This window comes from Lepidochelys olivacea (assembly GCF_965140295.1).
Source record: "Lepidochelys olivacea isolate rLepOli2 genome assembly, chromosome: 4".
Taxonomy (NCBI): Eukaryota; Metazoa; Chordata; order Testudines; family Cheloniidae; genus Lepidochelys; species Lepidochelys olivacea.
This window is the reverse complement of record NC_140414.1, coordinates 65875106-65894366: the sequence shown is the minus strand read 5'-3', so window position 1 is coordinate 65894366 and position 19261 is coordinate 65875106. Positions and strand designations below refer to the sequence as shown.

The following is a 19261-nucleotide window of genomic DNA, read 5'->3' as shown; positions in this document are numbered from 1 at the left end:
ACATGTGTGTCCCCGCTGCCCGAGAGAGGCGAGCCCCGGCTAGCCTCTGTACACTCCTGTTTTACAGGTGAAGGACTGATGCACAGTTGCCCACTGTAACAAAGGAAGTATGTAGTTACACTGGGAACTGAACACACTTCTCTTGAGTCGCAGGTCAATGCCCTACCCATAAGACTCAGACTCTTTCCATCTTCCCTAAGAACTGGGACTTTTAAAAGTATTTTTTTCTTACAATCTTAGTTCAACTAAATGAGTAACACACCATACAACTGAGCAGGAATGTTATATTTCATCTCTCCTCAAGGGATCCAGGACTGGAACAGTGAGGTAAACATTCAGAGCTGTATATAGAAGCTTGTATAAGCAGCTTCCTACTCTGTGACCAGGGGAATCAAGTGTATTTGGTCCCTCACCTTCATGATGACCAAGTTCATTTAAAAAAATTGCTAAAATATTGTATATTCAAAAGTGTTAATCAAAACCACATTGTAAAGGAAAACAAGTCAGGGGACCATGTTGGATGATCTAACAGTTCCACAAGGGGCAGTGGGAACTGATTTAGACAGCAGTTTCACTAATAGCGAGACCAATCACCTAATGCACAGCAGCATGGCAAGGTTGAGCCAGAAAAGCTTGTGTACCTTTTGTTGACAGCATCCAACTGGACCTGTAATGAAGCCTTGTGTTGTTCTACCACATCCTTGAGAGGTACAGTGGGGTGTTCTGCATGTTCTCCCTCTGTACATTCCCGGCACATGGCTGTCTCACAAGATTGGCAGTAAAATTCCATCACCTGGTGCAAGAGAGTGCAGTTCTAAATTTAACATTGCAGCAACAACACCACTTGCAGCATCTCTTAGGCTACAGGAAGGATGTTATGAATACATTATCAAAATCCTGAGACTACAGCCTGGCACAAAGCATACGTGTTTAAGAAAGTGGTAGTTTTAAAATTTGTGATACTCCTTAAAAGCGGATATTTCCATTGATTTATTTCAAACTACCACATGCAACTGCTTTAAATGAATTTAGTAAGAAACATCAAATCAGCAGCCCTGGAAACTGAATACCAATACAGCAGCAGCTAGCCTTAACACTCTCCTGACACTGTGTAACAATAGATAACAATACCTCCATTCAGCGATGGAATGAACCACCACTGAAAACCAGGTCACTTTAGTCTTGGTGCTAATTCATCCATAGCCTCTTTGTGGAGACTGCCAAGCAGGGTTTTTCATGATGTCGCAACATGAACTGGAGACTGATCACCAAACATGACCTTCATTTACTACTGACCTGGATCATATCTGAGCCAATGACCAAAAGGGGAAAAAGCCCTAAAACCCTCCAATCCCCTAAAAACATTATAATCTCAGGTGGGGATCTGATCGAAGTAGTGATCTACATTTATAAAGGGAAAGAGAACGTTTCAACTTGTTACACTGCCAATGCAATGTTTACATTCTATTTAGAGACAAAACTGATTGTTACATTTGCTAGGTCATGCAGCAGAAGCTGTATATATTCACAAACGGACAACAAACAGATAAGTCCTATGTTCAAAACCTGTAGGTTAGTTGAAACGATATACCATCCTCACTCACTTTCTGTGTGTAAGTGGGTGTTTTTTCCAGCTGGAAAAGTACAAGGAATGTCAGATTTATTAAAGAATATAAAGAAACTCATAGAATGTGCATTAAAGGGAGAAGCTGGCGGCACATTCGTGAATTCCAAATAAACAGAGTGTCAGTTTCACATGTAATTAGGCCCACGTTTTTGGCACTCAGAACTCTTAAACAGAGCCATCTGCACAGAGTATGTTGACACCAAAAAGTTTGAGAGAGGAAGAGTGAGTCAGCTATTTTCACATGAGCCAAGAAAGTTCTATAGGAGTTGCACAAAGTAACTAGCAAGACCAAGAAGGTCCTGAGAATTAATGAGGTAAAAGAAGAAAGATTTTTATTTGCTAAGAGAATTAGTCAGTATTTTCCTCTAATAAACTTCTCTTGTCTCCACTCCCAAGATGTGGACAACACAGATGACAAGGGTTTATTTATTTGTTGGTAGCTCATGGAAACTATTTTACAGAAAAGAGAAGACAAAAGAGTAGCTGGAGAAGAGAGCATCAGGAAGAGTATAAAAGCAGGGGAAAAATATTTACAAATTAAGGCCCAGTCATGCAAACCTGAAAGGTGGTGAGCACCATCAGCCCCCACCAAATTCACTGGGAATTCATGGTGCTCAGCACCTTACAGGATGAGGCCCTTTGAATCACGATTGTGTTTCTTCATGCACAGAGAGCTGCCGTTTTACAGATAAAAATCAGCAAGACGTTTAGTCTCAAGATGACAGTAGGATTAAGAAATGTAACTCCAGACTTTAAGGCTTGACAAAGGCTGGAGACATTCATGGTTGTAAAGTATACTGAAATTAACAACAATGAAGAAAAATAAATATCAGACTTTAGACAACTCAAAGTCTTTGCCACATGGCCATGCTCTTCATTTCCTTTGCCTTATTCTACATCACTGTCAAGATGTTGTTAACTCTCTGTTCCTTACTTATTTGACGATTATATTTAAAAGACTTTACAAAAAACTCTTTAGTGATTTAATATTTTTGTCATTAGCTACAATGATTAAAATTAAATGATTAATTAATAATTAAAATTAGGGCTGTTGATTTTTGGATGTTTTTATACATTTTCAAGTATATTGATTTCAGTTAGAACACAGAATGCAGTGTACAGTACTCACTTTATATTATGTATTACAAATATTTGCACTGTAAAAATGGCAAACAAAAGAAACGGTATTTTTCAATTCACCTCATACAAGTACTATAGTACAATCTCTTTATTGTGAAAGTGCAACTAACAAATGTAGACTTTTTTGGGTTACGTAACTGCACTCAAAACAGTGTAAAACTTTAGAGCCTGTAAGTCCACTCAGTCTACTTCTTGCTCAGCCAGTCGTTAAGACAAACAAGTTTCTTTACATTTATGGAAGATAATGCTGCCCGCTTCTTATTTACAATGTCACCTGAAAGTAGGAACAGGCATTCGCATGGCACTTTTGTAGCCGGCATTACAAAGTATTTACATGCCGGATATGCTAAACATTCATATGCCCCTTCATGCGTTGGCCAGCATTCCAGAGGACATGCTTCCCTGCTGATGATGCTCGTTAAAAATATAATGCATTAATTAAATTTGTGACTCAACTCCCTGGGGGGAATTATATGTATCCTGCTCTGTTTTACCTGCATTCTGCCATATATTTCATGTTATAACAGTCTCGGATGATGACCCAGCACATATTGTTCATTTTAAGAACACTTTCACTGTAGATTTGACAAAATGCAAAGAAAGTACCTGTGACGGGTTGGATCACAGAAACCCCCTTGGGACTGCCAACTGTTGTGCCAAGACTACTTCTGCCCCTGCTTTCCTTGCCAGCTTGGGACTCCAGCACCCTGTTTTGTTGAGCCAGACATGCCAGTCTGCTCCAACAAAGACCCAGGGTCTGAACCACGTGCCCCAAAGCTGCAGGCTTAAACTGGAAGCAGCTTAAGAGGTGTTCCTGTCTTTAACACTCAGACGCTCAACTCCCAATGAGGTTGAAACCCTAAATAAATCCGTTTTACTTTGTATAAAGCTTATACAGGGTAAACTCATAAATTGTTCGCCCCCTATAACACTGATAGAGAGATATGTACAGCTGTTTGCCCCCCCCCCAGGTATTAATACATACTCTGGGTTAATTAATAAGTAAAAAGGGATTTTATTAAATACAGAAAGTAGGATTTAAGTGGTTCCAAGTAGTAACAGACAGAACAAAGTGAATTACCAAGCAAAATAAAATAGAACACACAAGTCTATGTCTAATACAGTAAGAAAACTGAATGCAGATAAAAATCTCACCCTCAGAGGAATTCCAGTAAGCTTCCTTTTACAGACTAGTCTCCTTCTAGTCTGGGTCCAGCAATCACTCACACCCCCTGTAGTTACTGTCCTTTGTTCCAGTTTCTTTTAGGTATCCTTGGGGATGGAGAGGCTCTCTCTTGAGCCAGCTGAAGACAAAATGGAAGGGGTCTCCCATGGGCTTAAATAGACTTTCTCTTGTGGGTGGAGACCCCCTCCTCTCTCCTATGCAAAGTCCAGCTCCAAGATGGAGTTTTGGAGTCACCTGGGCAAGTCACATGTCCATACATGACTCAGTTTTTACAGGCAGCAGCCATTGCTCACATGCTACTTTTAACGTCCATGCCAACGTGTCTTATGTGGATTGGAGCCTTCCAAGATCCATTTTCCCTTAAGTGCTTCTTGATTGGGTGCTTAATTTGCACATTCCTTTCTCAAGAAGCTGATCAAACGCTTTACAAAGGCTACTTAAAAATCAAGCAAGTACACAGCCAATATTCATAACTTAGAATACAAAAATGATACATACATACAAATAGGATGAATATATTCAGTAGATCATAACCTTTACATAAATATGTTACATGGCATATGTAGCATAAAACATATTCTAGTTATGTCATATATACATTCATAAGCATATTTCCATAAAGCCTTATGGGGGCATTGTGTCAGTACCAATGTGAGATTTCTAAAGATAGCTACAGGACTCGACCCAAGGTTTAAAAATCTGAAGTGCTTTCCAAAAACCTGAGAGGGACGAGGTGTGGAGCATGCTTTCAGAAGTTTTAAAAGAGCAACACTCCGATGCAGAAACTACAGAACCTCAACCACCAAAGAAGAAAATCAGCTTTCTGCTGGTTGCACTTAACTCCGATGATGAAAACGAACATGTGTTGGTCCGCACTACTTTGGATCGTTATCAAGCAGAACCCGTCGTTGGCCTGGATGCATGTCCTCTGGAATGGTGGTTGAAGCATGAAGGGACATATGAATCTTTAGCACATAAATATCTTGCAATGCCAGCTACAACAGTGCCATGTGAATGCCTGTTCCCACTTTCAGGTGACATTGTAAATAAGCGGGCAGCATTATCTCCTGCAAGTGTAAACAAACTTGTTTGTCTGAGCGATTGGCTGAACAAGAAGCGGGACAGAGTGGACTTGTAGACTTTAAAGTTTTACATTGCACTGAGTGCAGTTATTTTTTGTACTTAATTCTACATTTGTAAGTCCAACTTTCATGATAAAGAGATTGCACTGCAGTACTTGTATTAGGTGAATTGAAAAATACTATTTCTTATGTTTTTTCAGTGCAAATATTTGTAGTAAAAAAAATATAAAGAGCACAGTACACTTTGTGTTCTGTGTTGTAATTGAAATCAATATATTTGAAAATATAGAAAACATCCAAAAATATTTAAATAAATGGTATTCTATTAACAGTGCAATTAATTGGGATTTATTTTTTTAAATCACTTGACAGCCCTAATTAAAATACCTATTTTTACTGCACTACACTGAATGATCCCTTTTTTAATACAGTATAATGCACCCTGATGTGTTGCTGCAAACATACATCTGAGATCTTGACTGGAACAGTTTAGAACATATGCTCCAGTTTGTTCAAAGACCTCTTGCTGGCATACAGAAAAAAACAAAACAGAACAAAAAAAAACAAACAAACAATCTTCTCTCTCATTGTTCCAATACCAAAGAATCACATAAAACCTGAATAGCAAGAGTGGCTGTGTTCTAGAGAGAACACCTATATGCCTCCGTAGGAGCAATCCCCTTTGCCTCAGAGACATTTTAAATGTTTTCACTGAATCATCTTTCATTCTGATATGACACAATCTAGACAGTTTCATGGCAAAAGAAAGAAGGGGGCCGAGGGGAGGGGGGAGTTACTTTCTATGCAATTTAGGCTTAGTTTAAAGTCACTCCTGCCTACATTAACTGATTTCCCCAGATTTTGTCTAGCATCTCTTAACCTGCTAACACTTTCAATATTTTGTTCTTTTGTATATGTATAGTTAGTCCTAACTACAGGCATATGCTACTGCAGCGGCTCTCAATCTTTCCAGACTACTGTACCCCTTTCAGGAGTCGGATTTGTCTTCAAACCCCAAAGTTTCACCTCACTTAAAAACTACTTGCTTACAAAATCAGACATAAAAATACAAAAGTGTCTCAGCACACTGTTACTGAAAAATTACTTACTTTCTCATTTTTACCATATATTTATAAAATAAATCAATTGGAATAATAATATTGTACTTACTTTTCAGTGTATAGTATATACAGCAGTACAAACAAGTCATTGTATGAAATTTTAGTTTGTACTCACTTTGCTACTGTTTTTTATGTAGCGGGTTGTAAAAACTAGGCAAAATATCTAGTTGAGCTGATGTACCCCTGGAAGACCACTGAATACCCCAAGGGGTATGTGTACCCCTGGGTGAGAACCACTGTGCTATTTGATGGCTTTTTTCTTAACAGGACAACATATGAGCATTTCTGCTGATGACAACTTTGCATTCTGAATGTTCTTGCAAAATATATTGAGAAAACATGTGATCAAACCTCTGGTTTCCAAGTGCAAGAGATCTTGAATTGATCTTATTGGGCAGAATATTCTAAAGCAATCAGTATTGGCCCAACTCTGCTTTCACTGAAATCAGTGAGAGTTTTTACCACTGGCTGTAATGAGATCAGAGTTAAACCAATGTTAAGTACTTTTGAAAGACTCACTCACTGACTCTACCTTAAAACCATCCAATCTTATGCCAGCACAATGTGGTGCTTTTAAGCCTATGAGTTTGTTGACTACCATCATTTGACAATTATAGCAACAAGCTAATCTGTACAGTGAAGTACATATGTACTCTGGAGATAAATAATTTCTTACAGTAACACCACATTTATCTCAAGCTCTCAGCTGTTATGCCGCCTGACATCTGTTATATGGACAAGATGGTCAGTAGTAAAAAAATAAAAATAAAAAAATTCACTTCTCTACATTTATACTAGGATATCAAAGTTGTATTGTGTTTAATTTTTTCACTCACTGATCTTGTGTCCACTCGAATTAAAGCAGCAATACACCAAACCTAGCAGTATTGACTTTTGTCCTACCAACATTTACCTGTTGTTATTGCACATATGTAGTAGGCAAAACTTTAAATAATTTTTAAAAAGGTTTATAAGGTTACAGTGGAGTTAAAAACAAAAACAAACAACACACCAAAAGCTCTTACATACATCTTTTCAAATCAACCAGACAGGCAAAAGTATCTGAATCCTAATATTGTCTCTCTCCAGCTATGTTAAATATCAGCCAGTATCCTAAATGCTGCCCTTGAGACAAAAAGCTCTTACCTCTCAGTAATGACCTCAGCTGTTTAGATTCTTCGCAAAAGTGGTAACCCTGAAATACTATTTCTTTAGCCTCAACAATGCACTGAACACTGGATAGAATACAATAATAGAGATTACAGTCTAATGAAATAGATAAATAAATGGCATACTGGGAAGTGCAAAGAAGGGTGGAATGACAAGGATTTTAATGTTACACTAAAACACACTTCTTGTGAGCATCAAGGGATAAGTGAATTTTTAAGTGGATAGTACAGTAGCAAGTAGCATCCACACAAGTTTACAATAAATTCTTCTGTTCTACACAGGCTCTGGTATATGCACATTGACATGTCACTTCCTTTTGGTCTTCTACGTAAAGAACAAGTGTAGTATCAATTCAACAGTTCACATATTCTCTAGCATAGTACTATATGCTGCAGTTGCAAGAACATGAATTTGATGATCTAATAATTCCCCCTCACTTCTAATTTCTGTGTTCCTAGGCCAAAATCTTCAAGCCTTAGTACCTAAAGTTTCACTCCTATACTCAATGGAAGCTGCACCTTTGAAATAAAGCCTCTCTTATCTCAGTGCCTACATATAATGTAGGAGTCAAACTTTAGGCACTCAGGTTTGAAAGTTTTACAGTACTGTATATATGACCTATCATCCTAATTTTAAGGAAAAAAGTATGGAGGAAGCACCTATTCATAGTTCAAACACAGGAAATAGTCTGACATATACGACTGAATTTCTCATATAACAAGGGAGCACATGACAAAAGATGACACATCAAAGGATTTGTTTAAAAAAAAATCAATAGAGGGATATAAATAAGTTAGCAAAATGAAGGGAGTTAGATTAAGTGGCACACAGGTAGAGAGATCACAGAATTTACAAGGACTGAAGAAGGTTAAGCTAAAATCAGGCACCAAGCCAGTGAAAGTTATGACCTCCCTCCCACACACCAGTGTTATCCGATTTTAGTTAAGGGGATATTTATGCACTTAATCCAGCATCACTGGAGCAATGAAAAAAATATTTCTTTACAATAAAAATATATTTGATTTCTAAACTAAAAATACAAAGTCTGGTAATATTTAAATACAATGATCAAGTGTGTGTTTTCCTTCTCACTTGATAATAAAAAACACAAACTATAAGGAAAAAAGTAATAAACAGCAGGAAGAGAGACTTTAATGGAGAAATGACTGCCCATTCCTTCAACTGTGACACAAATACATAACCATGTTTACCTAATGTCTCCCTGCCTTGCCCCCTGCCCAAAGTCCCATCTTCTCTCAAATCTCACATTCAGCCCTCAGCATATTTCTCTATGACTGTCAAATGCACTTTCAGTGCCCTGTAACAGCACCTGACTGTCACAGATTCACTCCATTCATTCTCATCTAGCCTAAAGGAGACTTTTCACAGAAGTCTTTACCAGTTTTCATGGGTTCTAGCGGTTACCAATGGAGAATGAAAAAATGAGAAGATCTGTGAAGCAGGAGCGACACCTGTTTGGGAGCAAGGGGGTAGGGAACATCTGGGACAGCCTATTAACAGAGAGATTGTCCACACGTCACTTTAGGGGGGAAATTTAACACACATCTCCCCATCCCTGGATTTGTCTCAGTCAGGGCATGAGACAGCACTTTTTGTTCTGCTGGATGAGCTCTTGCTGTTCATAGATAAGGGGAGGGCAGCCATACTCATTCTGTTGTACCTCTCTGCAGCAAATGATACATTTTATCACTATATTTTCCTGTACCTTCTCTCAGAAGATACACGGGTGAACTGAAATGTTCTAAAATGGCTGAGGTACTTCCCTTTAGACAGAATTCAGGTCATTATGGCAACTACTAAATAGGGTTTCCAACCCCCAGGAACTAAAGATTAATATTTAAATGTCATGTGATGAAAATCCAGGAATTCATCCAACCAAAGTTGGCAACCCTACTACCAAAGGCCTAGCAAATGGACTCCCACAAAGCTCAGTCCACCTCCCCATATTATTTAACATTTATATAAAGCTTTTTGGATAGCAGGTGAAACAGCATGGGTTGGATGTCAACAGTATGTAGATGACAGCCAGTTCGTGCTCTCCAGTATGAGCAACATCCAGAGGTTAAAGTAAGCCGGTATGGTCTGGACCGGCTTGCCCAGGCTGGCGCTTTAAAGGGCCTGGGTTCCCCGCAGTGGCTGGAGCCCCAGGCCTTTTAAAGCGCCGCCCGAGCCCTGCAGCCAGAGCACTGGGGCCTTTAAAGGCCCCGCCTCTTCTGGTTGAGGCCACGCCTCTTCCGGTCAAGGCCCTGCCCCCTGCTCAGGACTCCGGAGTACCAGTAAATCCTTTAACTTACTTTCACACCTGGCACCATCCCCTAGCTTACTCACCCGCTAGCTGAACTCAGCACCCAAATGAAGAGCCATTTGCTAAAGCTGAGCCCAGACAAGAGAGAGTTGATGCTGGTAGAAAGAGAAGCATTCTGAAAAGTTCACTCTCACTGTAACATTCTGAATCATCTAGGGCATTTACCCTCACATAGTTATGTTAAGTTGGTCGGCAGCCCTCAAAGTCTTTGGGACTGCTCAATGCATTTGGATACATTGGATACTCTAAATTAGCAATGGTTGCACAAGATGCCCACTTCTACCTGCAACTAGCCACAGATCTCACTATAGTGATCTAAGTAATCATAGGATCCAGGTTCATTTATAGAAACTTATGTCCAGAAACTAACACCCTGGAAAAGCTTCAAACGCAACAAAATGCCGCAGCTCGACTGCTTAGCAACACAGGTTACAGTGGACACATCACCCTAGTGTGCCACTTTCAAGCCTGGCTTCCCAATTATTAGTTTTGTTCAGGATCTCTCTTCTAATAGAGTCCATCATGGGATTGGCCCTACCACCTGAGGGACCACGACCGCTCATCATAGCTACCAGTATGTTCCCATGGACCAGTGGAATAATTGGCTAATAGGAGGAGCCTCATGAATGCCAGAGACAGAACTTTCACAGTACCTGAACCTAGATTATAGAACTTACTCCCACGAGAGGTAGGAATAACTACAAAAATCTAATTTAGACGCTAAGCTTTTTGGAACAGGGACAGTCTTGTTTGTACAGCACATAGCACCATGGGGTCCTGGTCCATGATGGGGATTCCAATGGGTTATTACAATAGTGACAAATAATATAATAATCTCTCTTACACACATACAATGTTACCAGAATATGAAGACTGCAAAGTCAAACACTCAAGAGTTAGGAAATACCTGAATTAGGGTTGCCTGTGTAAGCTTAATTCAGTCCCCACTGTATCTGTGCATTATGATACAATCTTTAATTTCATGATCAGATGCTATCTTTTCCACAATACCCCTACCTTCTTCAGTGCACAGGATGGACAGCGCTCACTTAATGAGCAACAATTCAATCTTTTGTTTGATTCTCATTGCTCAGTGTACCATCCCATGCCTTATTTATTGCCCATGACTCAAAACCCCATTTAGGATTATTAATTTCATCATGGGTTTTCCTAGAGTGCTCATCTCGACAGTATACAAGTTCTGCACAAACATTAATTTGAGATTCCTAGGACTTGGGTTTTTCAGAGTACTTAGCATTATAATGCACTTTATATGTTCAAAGCACAGCTCCCATTGACCTCAATTGCAGCTGTGAGTGCTCAGCGATTCTGCAGATCAAACTCCATAATCTGAAATTAGGCCCCCCAAAAAATTTGGAATACACTTTTCAAAAAGGTTGGTTTCACTGATTTGCTGGACATCACATAGGAACTCTGTGTCAGAGGAAGGGATAGAATCCAGTTCTCCAGGGTATCATTCAGCTGCTTAACCATGATGCCCTCCTTTCACGACACAAGTTCTTATGTCTCAGACTTTAAGGTCAGAAGGGACCATTATGATCATCTAGTCTGACCTCCTGCACAATGCAGGCCACAGAATCTCACCCACCCACTCCTGCAAAAAACCTCTTATCTATGTCTGAGCTACTGAAGTCCTCAAATCATGGTTTAAAGACTTCAAGGTGCAGAGAACCCTCCAGCAAGTGACCCAGGCCCCATGCTGCAGAGGAAGGCAAAAAACCCGCAGGGCCTCTTTCAATCTGCCTGGGAGGAAGATTTCCTTCCCGACTCCAAATATGGCGATTGGCTGAACCCTGAGCATGTGGGCAAGATTCACCAGCCAGATACCCAGGAAAGAATTCTTTGTAGTAACTGAGATCCTATCCCATCTAACAGCCCATCACAGGCCACTGGGCCTATTTACCACGAATAGTCAACGATCAACTAATTGCCAAAATCATGTTATCCCATCATACTATCTCCTCCATAAACTTATCGAGCTTAATCTTGAAGCCAGATAGCCTTCCAAGGGAAGCAGTGGGGGCAAAAGACCTGTTTCAGAACTTCACTCCTCTGATGGTTAAAAACATTTGTCTAATTTCAAGTCTAAACTTCCTGATGGCCAGTTTATATCTGTTTGTTCTTGTGTCCACATTGGTACTGAGCTTAAATAATTCCTCTCCCTCCCTGGTATTTATCCCTCTGATATATTTATAGAGAGCAATCATATCTCCCCTTAGCCTTCTTTTGGTTAGGCTAAACAAGCCAAGCTCCTTGAGTCTCCTTTCATAAAACAGGCTTTCCATTCCTCGGATCATCCTAGTAGCCCTTCTCTGTACCTGTTCCAGTTTGAATTCCTTAAACTTGGGAGACCAGAACTGCACACAGTATTCCAGATGAGGTCTCACCAGTGCCTTGTATAACTGTACTAATACCTCCTTATCTCTACTATAAATACCTTGCCTGATGCATCCCAAGACCGCATTCGCTTTTTTCACGGGCCATATCACATTGGCGGCTCAGTCATCCTGTGGTCAAGTACTCCAAGGTCCTTTTCCTCCTCTGTTACTTCCAAGTAATGTGTTCCCCAGCTTATAACTAAAATTCTTGTTATTAATCCCTAAATGCATGACCTTACACTTCCCACTATTAAATTTCATCCTATTACTATTACTCCAGTTTACAAGGTCATCCAGATCTTCCTGTATGATATCACGGTCCTTCTCTGAATTGGCAATACCTCCCAGCTTCGTGTCATCTGCAAACTTTATTAGCACACTCCCACTTTTTGTGCCGAGATCAGTAATAAAAAGATTAAATAAGTTTCGTCCCAAAACCAGTCCCTGAGGAGTTCCACTGGTAACCTCCCTCCAGCCTGACAGTTCACCTTTCAGTATGACCCGCTGTAGTCTCCCCTTTAACCAAATCCTTATCCACCTTTAAATTTTCATATTGATCCCCATCTTTTCCAATTTAACTAATAATTCTCCATGTGGCACCGTATCAAATGCCTTACTGAAATCTAGGTAAATTAGATGCACTGCGTTTCCTTTGTCTAAAAAAATCTGTTACTTTCTTAAAAAAGGAGATCAGGTTGGTTTGGTACGATCTACCTTTTGTAAAACCATGTTGTACTTTGTCCCATCTACCATTCACTTCAATGTCCTTAACTACTTTCTCCTTCAAAATTTTTTCCAAGACCTTGCATACTACAGATGTCAAACTAACAGGCCTGTAGTTACCCAGATCACTTCCCCCCCCCCCCGCTTTCTTAAAAATAGGAACTGTGTTAGCAATTCTCCAGTCCTACGGTACAACCCCTGCATCAAATGTCCTACAGACAGCAGCCTCACTCACTCCACAACCATGATTCATCCCAAAACAGGTCCATCCAGTGCACTGAATGAGGCAGGGAACTTATGGGAAAAAATAGTATCATTATGAAGTTAGAGACTGTATCGTGATGTTTACACATCAAGAACCTAATTAATTCTGGCATTTCCTAACTTTTGGGTGCTTGACTTTGCAACCTTTATGTTCTTTTTAATATAGTTCTTTGTGTGTAATCTCCTAGGTTTTTTAAAAAAGCAAACCAAAAAAACAGAAATTCTGTCAGGTGGCATTATATTGACAACCTCAGGGCTGGAATCGTTAGCTCGACCACATAGACTTCTGCCACTTGAGCTAACAGAGTAACTGACAGCAATAGTAGGTTGTCATCTTTCATGTGGACCAGCACTAGAGGAGGATGAGACACACACTTCACCAGTGCCTTTCACAGATATTTGCTGATAAGAAAGGAATGGTGAAATTCAGGAATCTTGAGCTTTATTCCAGGCTCTGCAAGGGAACATATACTAGTGAGCACAGTGTCTTCCAAATGTTCTCTCTAAGCTTGGCTCTTCTGCCCTGTCCCAGTTCTGTCTCATCCTTATCCCTGGCTTCTCATCCCAGTCCCCTTGTCCAGCCAGTCCTAGTCCACCACTCCCTGACTCCTTGTTCCAATCTTTTTGCCCAGCCAGTCCCAGTTCTCACTTGTTTCACCAAAATGAAAATTATAAAAAAAAAAAAAAAAAAAAGTGTCCAGTTCAGGATGCTCTAAATCTTTCCTTTCAACAAACTAATTCAGGAGACTGGCTTATACAGGTGGAATTTGTTGAAAGGTAATCAAAACCGTGATGTGTAGACCAGGGGAAAATAGACACTAAACCACCATCACAAAAAGCAGTAGTGTTCAAAATAATTTTTTAAATTACATATGGGTATTTATATTTTGGAGAAACAGAACAGAGCTGCTGAAATGTGGGAGAGACAGATGGAAGCCTGCAACTTTTAAAAAAGGCATAACCTGGACTACTGTCCAGTGTGGTCTCCTCAGCTCTCAGGAGGAATTATTTGCATGCCACTGTGACAGAATACACCTCTGTTTCACATCCTACACTCCACTGTAATCTTTTTTGTACAAAGTATGCCTTGTAAGGGATCTTGTGAAAACTCAATTTGCTGGTCAGTATCGTTCTTATAAAATAAATGTGGCAACATTGTATGTGAAGTTATAAGATTTCCCCTCTGGTTTTAACAACACACATTACAAACCCCACAACATGCTGAAACAGAAATTTGGGAAACAGGTCTGTCCTAAACAAAGGAATGTGTGCTCTGCTTAGTTTGCATTTAAGTAGTAAACAAAGTCATCAAGCAGGGAGAGAAACAAAGGAAACTCAAACAGGTGACAAAAAACAAGTAGGGAACAACTTTCCACATAAACTCTTTGTCTCCTAGTGCCCAGCTGGAAATGTTTTTTTCAAGAGGGGGACTGAAACTGTAAAAAGGAGGGACAAAACACCCCGAAGCACCCCACTCTCTCTTTGTCCATTATATTCACTATACTTAATCAGACAAAGGAAGCATTTGTTGGACTCTGGGAGAGAGGTCCTGACCCAAGAGTTTGGTCACTAATCTATGGACATGGTGAGAACTTTTCCTTGAATCTACTATAGTTTAAGTTAGGCATTAGTAAATGTCTTCTCTTTATTTTTCTTGTAACAATTTCTGATTTGTATGCCTAATTACTTACACTCACTTAAAATCCCTCTTTGTAGTTAATAAACTTGTTTTGCTCTTTTATCTAATCCAGCGTGTGTTTAAATGGAAGAGTCTGAATAACTTTTTAAGATAATAAGATGGCCTATTATTCCCTTAAAGGAATAGTGGACTTACCATATTTGTACTGTCAAGGAGATGGCTGGACAGTACAAGACATGCATTTGGGGGTCGGGGGAGAGGGGCGCGGAGAGAGAATCTGAGACTGGGGGTGGGTTGGGGATACCATGCAGTATAACCAACGCTGGTGAGAGCCAGATTGTAACCTAAGTGTGGCTGGTAGGCTACAGTTACACACATAGACACACTGTAAAGCACTCAAGGTTGCAGGGCAGGGGTGATACAGCTACTCACCAGTCTAGATTGTACCTTGGTATGTCACAGCCATGATGCCTCTTTGCAAAGTGGTGGCTGCTGAAGGTATTCTCCCCACACCCCAATAAGCCATCATTTAAGACTAAATACCTCAGATTACATAATACTGACCATTCAAAACAATTAACCTGGTCTCAAATTTTAATAAGCTCCTCCCTTGGCCAGTTTAACACAATCTAAACTTCTCCCAAGACAACTAAAGATGCATCAGCTTGTAAGGCTTAATATAAAGGATGGCAAGCCAGATAACATCTTGGTTTTGATTTTTCCTACATTTCACAATCATATAGTCAATATAACTATACCAAACTTCTATTCAGTTTCCTGGAGAAATCATCCTTAAAAGTGTAAAATAAGAATGGAAACTTTGGTCAATCAGGAACAAGTGTATACACAGAAATACAATATACTTTTTAAAAAGTCTATGTTTTTTCATAGTTGAAGTACACTATAGGTCTGTTTTCCAAGCCAATCTGGATCAAGCCAGCAGGTCAATAATGGAAAGGTAAGCAACTGTTACTCTATAATAGCAGCATCCATCAGATAAAATGACTTTTTTCTATTATACCACTACCAAAACTGAATCATATATAAAACAATCCTCAAAAAATTGCCTTGAAATTTTGTCAAATTTCTTGGGTGATATAGCAATCACGGCACTCATCTTATAACACAACAAGGACAAGGTTTGCAACATGGCCTCCTTTTTATACTTCAGAAACAGGCTAAGAGGTAAGAAGAGTTGGAACATTAATGTTGCAAACCAGGTTCAATGAAACATTTGGAAATTGCATGACTGACATGGAATCAGAGCTGCTCTGTAATAGTTTATGAAAACTGAGTGTTGACACAGTTACTGGAACATTTCCTGAATGAATTATAATAGGGGACTGTAAGGAAAAACAATCAGAAAGAAAACCAAATGGCTCAAGATAAGCCACTTTTCTGAAAGCCCTTGAGGGTTCATGTACTGGGTACTGTATCCCAGGGCCAAGCCTAAGAGTGGTGGATAGGCAGAATTCTGCCCTGGAAGAGGTAAAGGCCTAACACCTGAAGGAGGGCATTCAGAGAGGCCAGAAAGGGGACATTGGCACAACAGGACCTGTAAATTTGATGTGTTCTTACTGTGCTCTAGAAAACAAGCAGGTAAGCAAGTATAGAGACAATAGCAATTGAGCTGAGCAGTAAGAAAAGAATATCCTGCATATTATAAGATGCTTTAACCCACCTATTAATGAATAGGTAGTCTGCTCTAGTATTGTTCCTTTAAAACAAGTTTCTTATCCTTGTTGAGATGGGTATCAGACAGAGAGAGAGAGAACCGCTGTGGTTCTCATTATCCCTGCTATCTGAAAAACCATCATCATTATAAGCTAGGGTGATTAGTTTAGCATGCATTACCTGAAATCATTTCACTTACATTTCCATCATGGTTGGGGCAGGAGAGAGGTTTTCCTGCAGCAACAGCTGTGACAGTCTCCAAGATGGAGGACTCTTCAATGCTGTTGTCTGGCGTTCGCTGCAGGACATCCATCAGGTTAGTGATAAAGAAGTTGTTCTGGAGTGCAGAAACCCCTTTCTCTGGCAGAATGGAGGTCTGGCGGCACACTGGGCAAGAAAGGGTTAAACTGTGGGCGGGAATGTAATTCTGCAAGCACCTGTTGTGAGGAAAGATTGAAAACAGAGAGTAGCATCAAAACCCAAAGTCTCTTAGAAGGTATTTTGTTTTTTAAAGAAAGAATCATTTTTAACCAGGAACAGCTTTTGTTTGCAAAGCAAGGGTGAAAGCTGGCCATCATGAAGGTAGGGAAGGAATTTCTTCTCTAATCTTTCCCACCCACTCATACATCATACTCCTACACACAAAGGATACAGGAGACTGGATTTGATGTACCCAAGATCTGATCTGATAGGACAAATATAAGCTCCTTCAAGAGTTTGTCTCTCTTTAATTGGTATCTATTGGCTAAGCTGCTAGCTTTCCCATACAATTCGCCTCAATTTTAATCTTTGGTTTTAAACATTTTAGGGCCAAATCCCATTCCCAATAAAACCAATGGGAGTTTTGACATGGACTTCTGTGAAGCCAGGATTTCGTGCTATGTGCCTTCTACAAAGGACCTCAGCCATTTTATTTGGCTCACTGTAGAAAGAACCTCTACGTGCCAGAAACCATTTTGCTCTTCACCCATACAAAACTGAAAATATCATACTTCAGTGTTATTGGTAATACCCACTGCAAATTGAGCTAGAAAGCGATGTTTAACACCTGAACTATATATTAACATGAAGTACCATTTGTCTTTAATTCTCCAACAGTTTTGTATGCAAGACAAGAAAGTCTACCACAAGCTAAATCTCCTGAGTCAAACAAAGGACTCTAAACTGTATTTTTTAAACTGACTTTTCAAAAAACACTTTTTCCTTCTCCCCTCAATTTAGTGTAAAATATCATTCTGAAACATTGCTAGCTGCGTTAGAGAGAGAGTCAACAGAGCAAAAGTGGAAGTCAGATATATTTTCAGATTTCCTTTCTGAGAGAAATTATTTTTACATACCAAGCATTACCTACACTGTGAAAGAATAATAGTTAATTACAAGTCAATATTTTAATATGGCATGTAGAAAACTTGGACATTAAAGAATGGGATAATTATTTCTCTACTTTGTAAATCAACAACAACATTTTTATTGCCTCTAATAATGGACTAATCAATATAAAATTGACACTGTTAATCTAAGGACTTGATTCTGATTACACGCCATTTTCATGTTGGTGTAACTCTCTTTATTAGCTTTATTGATTTACTTCTAATTTACAGTGGTATAAATGAGATTGGAATCAGGCTTTAAGGTCTCTAAAATCTATGACAGTATAGGAGATACAGAACCTTCGGTATGGTTACATGCAAAGGGCATTCCCCTCCCAATATATTTGTCATTCAGAAACATCTTTCTAACCACAGTAAATGAAAAGGACAATGATTTTAAAATATCATTGACCTGATTCTCTTCTAATTTAATAGACTTTAACAGAGTTACTCATCACAGTAAAGCCATTGAAAATATAGAATCAGGCCCACTGTTCTCTGAAGTTTCTGTAAGATTCCTCCAGGAACAATTCTTCGCCTTTAACCAGAAGCCTTTTACACGCAGGTATTTCAGCTGGATTTAGAGAGCTAAAGACAGCCCTATAGACTTGAACTCAAGCTGCTAACCCAGGTTGCTAAGTCTCCTCTGTTATTTTAACCCAAGCTAGACAATGCTGGTTAGCTAATTCCAGTTTAAGAACACACCTGTCTGAAGTTTAGACATGCCCTATCTTACAGGGTAACTACTGTGTTTGGTCATGGCTCTTTTTAACAAGGCAAAACCAGAAGGGGACAGTGGAGTGAAAGAAGGGAAAGTGTCCATCATTCATTTATAAAAACAAAAATGTTCTGTTGCTGTCTCCTGCTTACTGCCCATATGAATAATGCCAGTTCACCTCCCTAATCTTTAATTTAGGATCATGCTTCAGGATGACCTAGACAGACAGAAGGTACATTGTTGGTTGAAGACAACTGTAGGTTTGCGGGTATGCACTGGGATAAAACTAAAAGAAAGAAAAAAACATGAACTACAAATGGGAAAAAACAGCTCTTACCTCTCACAGAAAGTGTGCAGACAGGGAAGTACTTTGGGGTTCTTGTAACGTTCCAGGCATATGCTGCAAATCAGAAACTGTTTGTCAATCTGTCGCACCACAGGACTTGGGATGTTGGAGCCTTCACTGGCCATCCTAGACCACTGACATATGGGTCCCAATCCCTTCTACCCTGCACACTGCTGAAACAGAGGAAGGGAGGGGAGGTTTTAATCAGCCTGAAATGCCAATTTTAATACCTACTTCTCCAATATACTTTATCCTGATTTAGAGGGCAATATTTCCATTTAGATCAAAATACAGAGGGGAAATGTCTAAAATGCAATATCACCACCTACAGCCTGGAAATGGTCAGCCATTTCTATCACACTAAATAATAAAAACCTGTATCTCGGTGGGTTCTCTGGAAAAGTATGTTGCAGCGGTGTTGTAAGTTACAGGGCTGCTTGTGCTGCAGCCCTTGTCAATTCTTCCATACTTTACGA

General features: G+C 39.6%; 1 protein-coding gene across 13 annotated transcripts in view; it reads right to left on the bottom strand.

Moving 5' to 3' along the window:
• The window catches only part of TRIM2 (tripartite motif containing 2), a 118935-nt gene that overhangs the window by 37392 nt on the left and 62282 nt on the right, over nucleotides 1-19261 (bottom strand). For 9 of the 13 annotated variants that reach the window (XM_084625531.1, XM_084625535.1, XM_084625537.1 and 6 more), the window contains 3 exons: nucleotides 18777-18958; nucleotides 16551-16788; nucleotides 642-793 (listed from right to left, as the gene is read on the bottom strand). In XM_084625531.1, coding sequence (XP_084481657.1) covers nucleotides 642-793; nucleotides 16551-16788; nucleotides 18777-18910 — 524 coding nt within the window. In that variant the 5' untranslated portion in view covers nucleotides 18911-18958. The remainder of the gene's footprint in view (nucleotides 1-641; nucleotides 794-16550; nucleotides 16789-18776; nucleotides 18959-19261) is intronic. The other 4 variants (XM_084625529.1, XM_084625534.1, XM_084625528.1 and 1 more) reach the window with 1 other exon arrangement.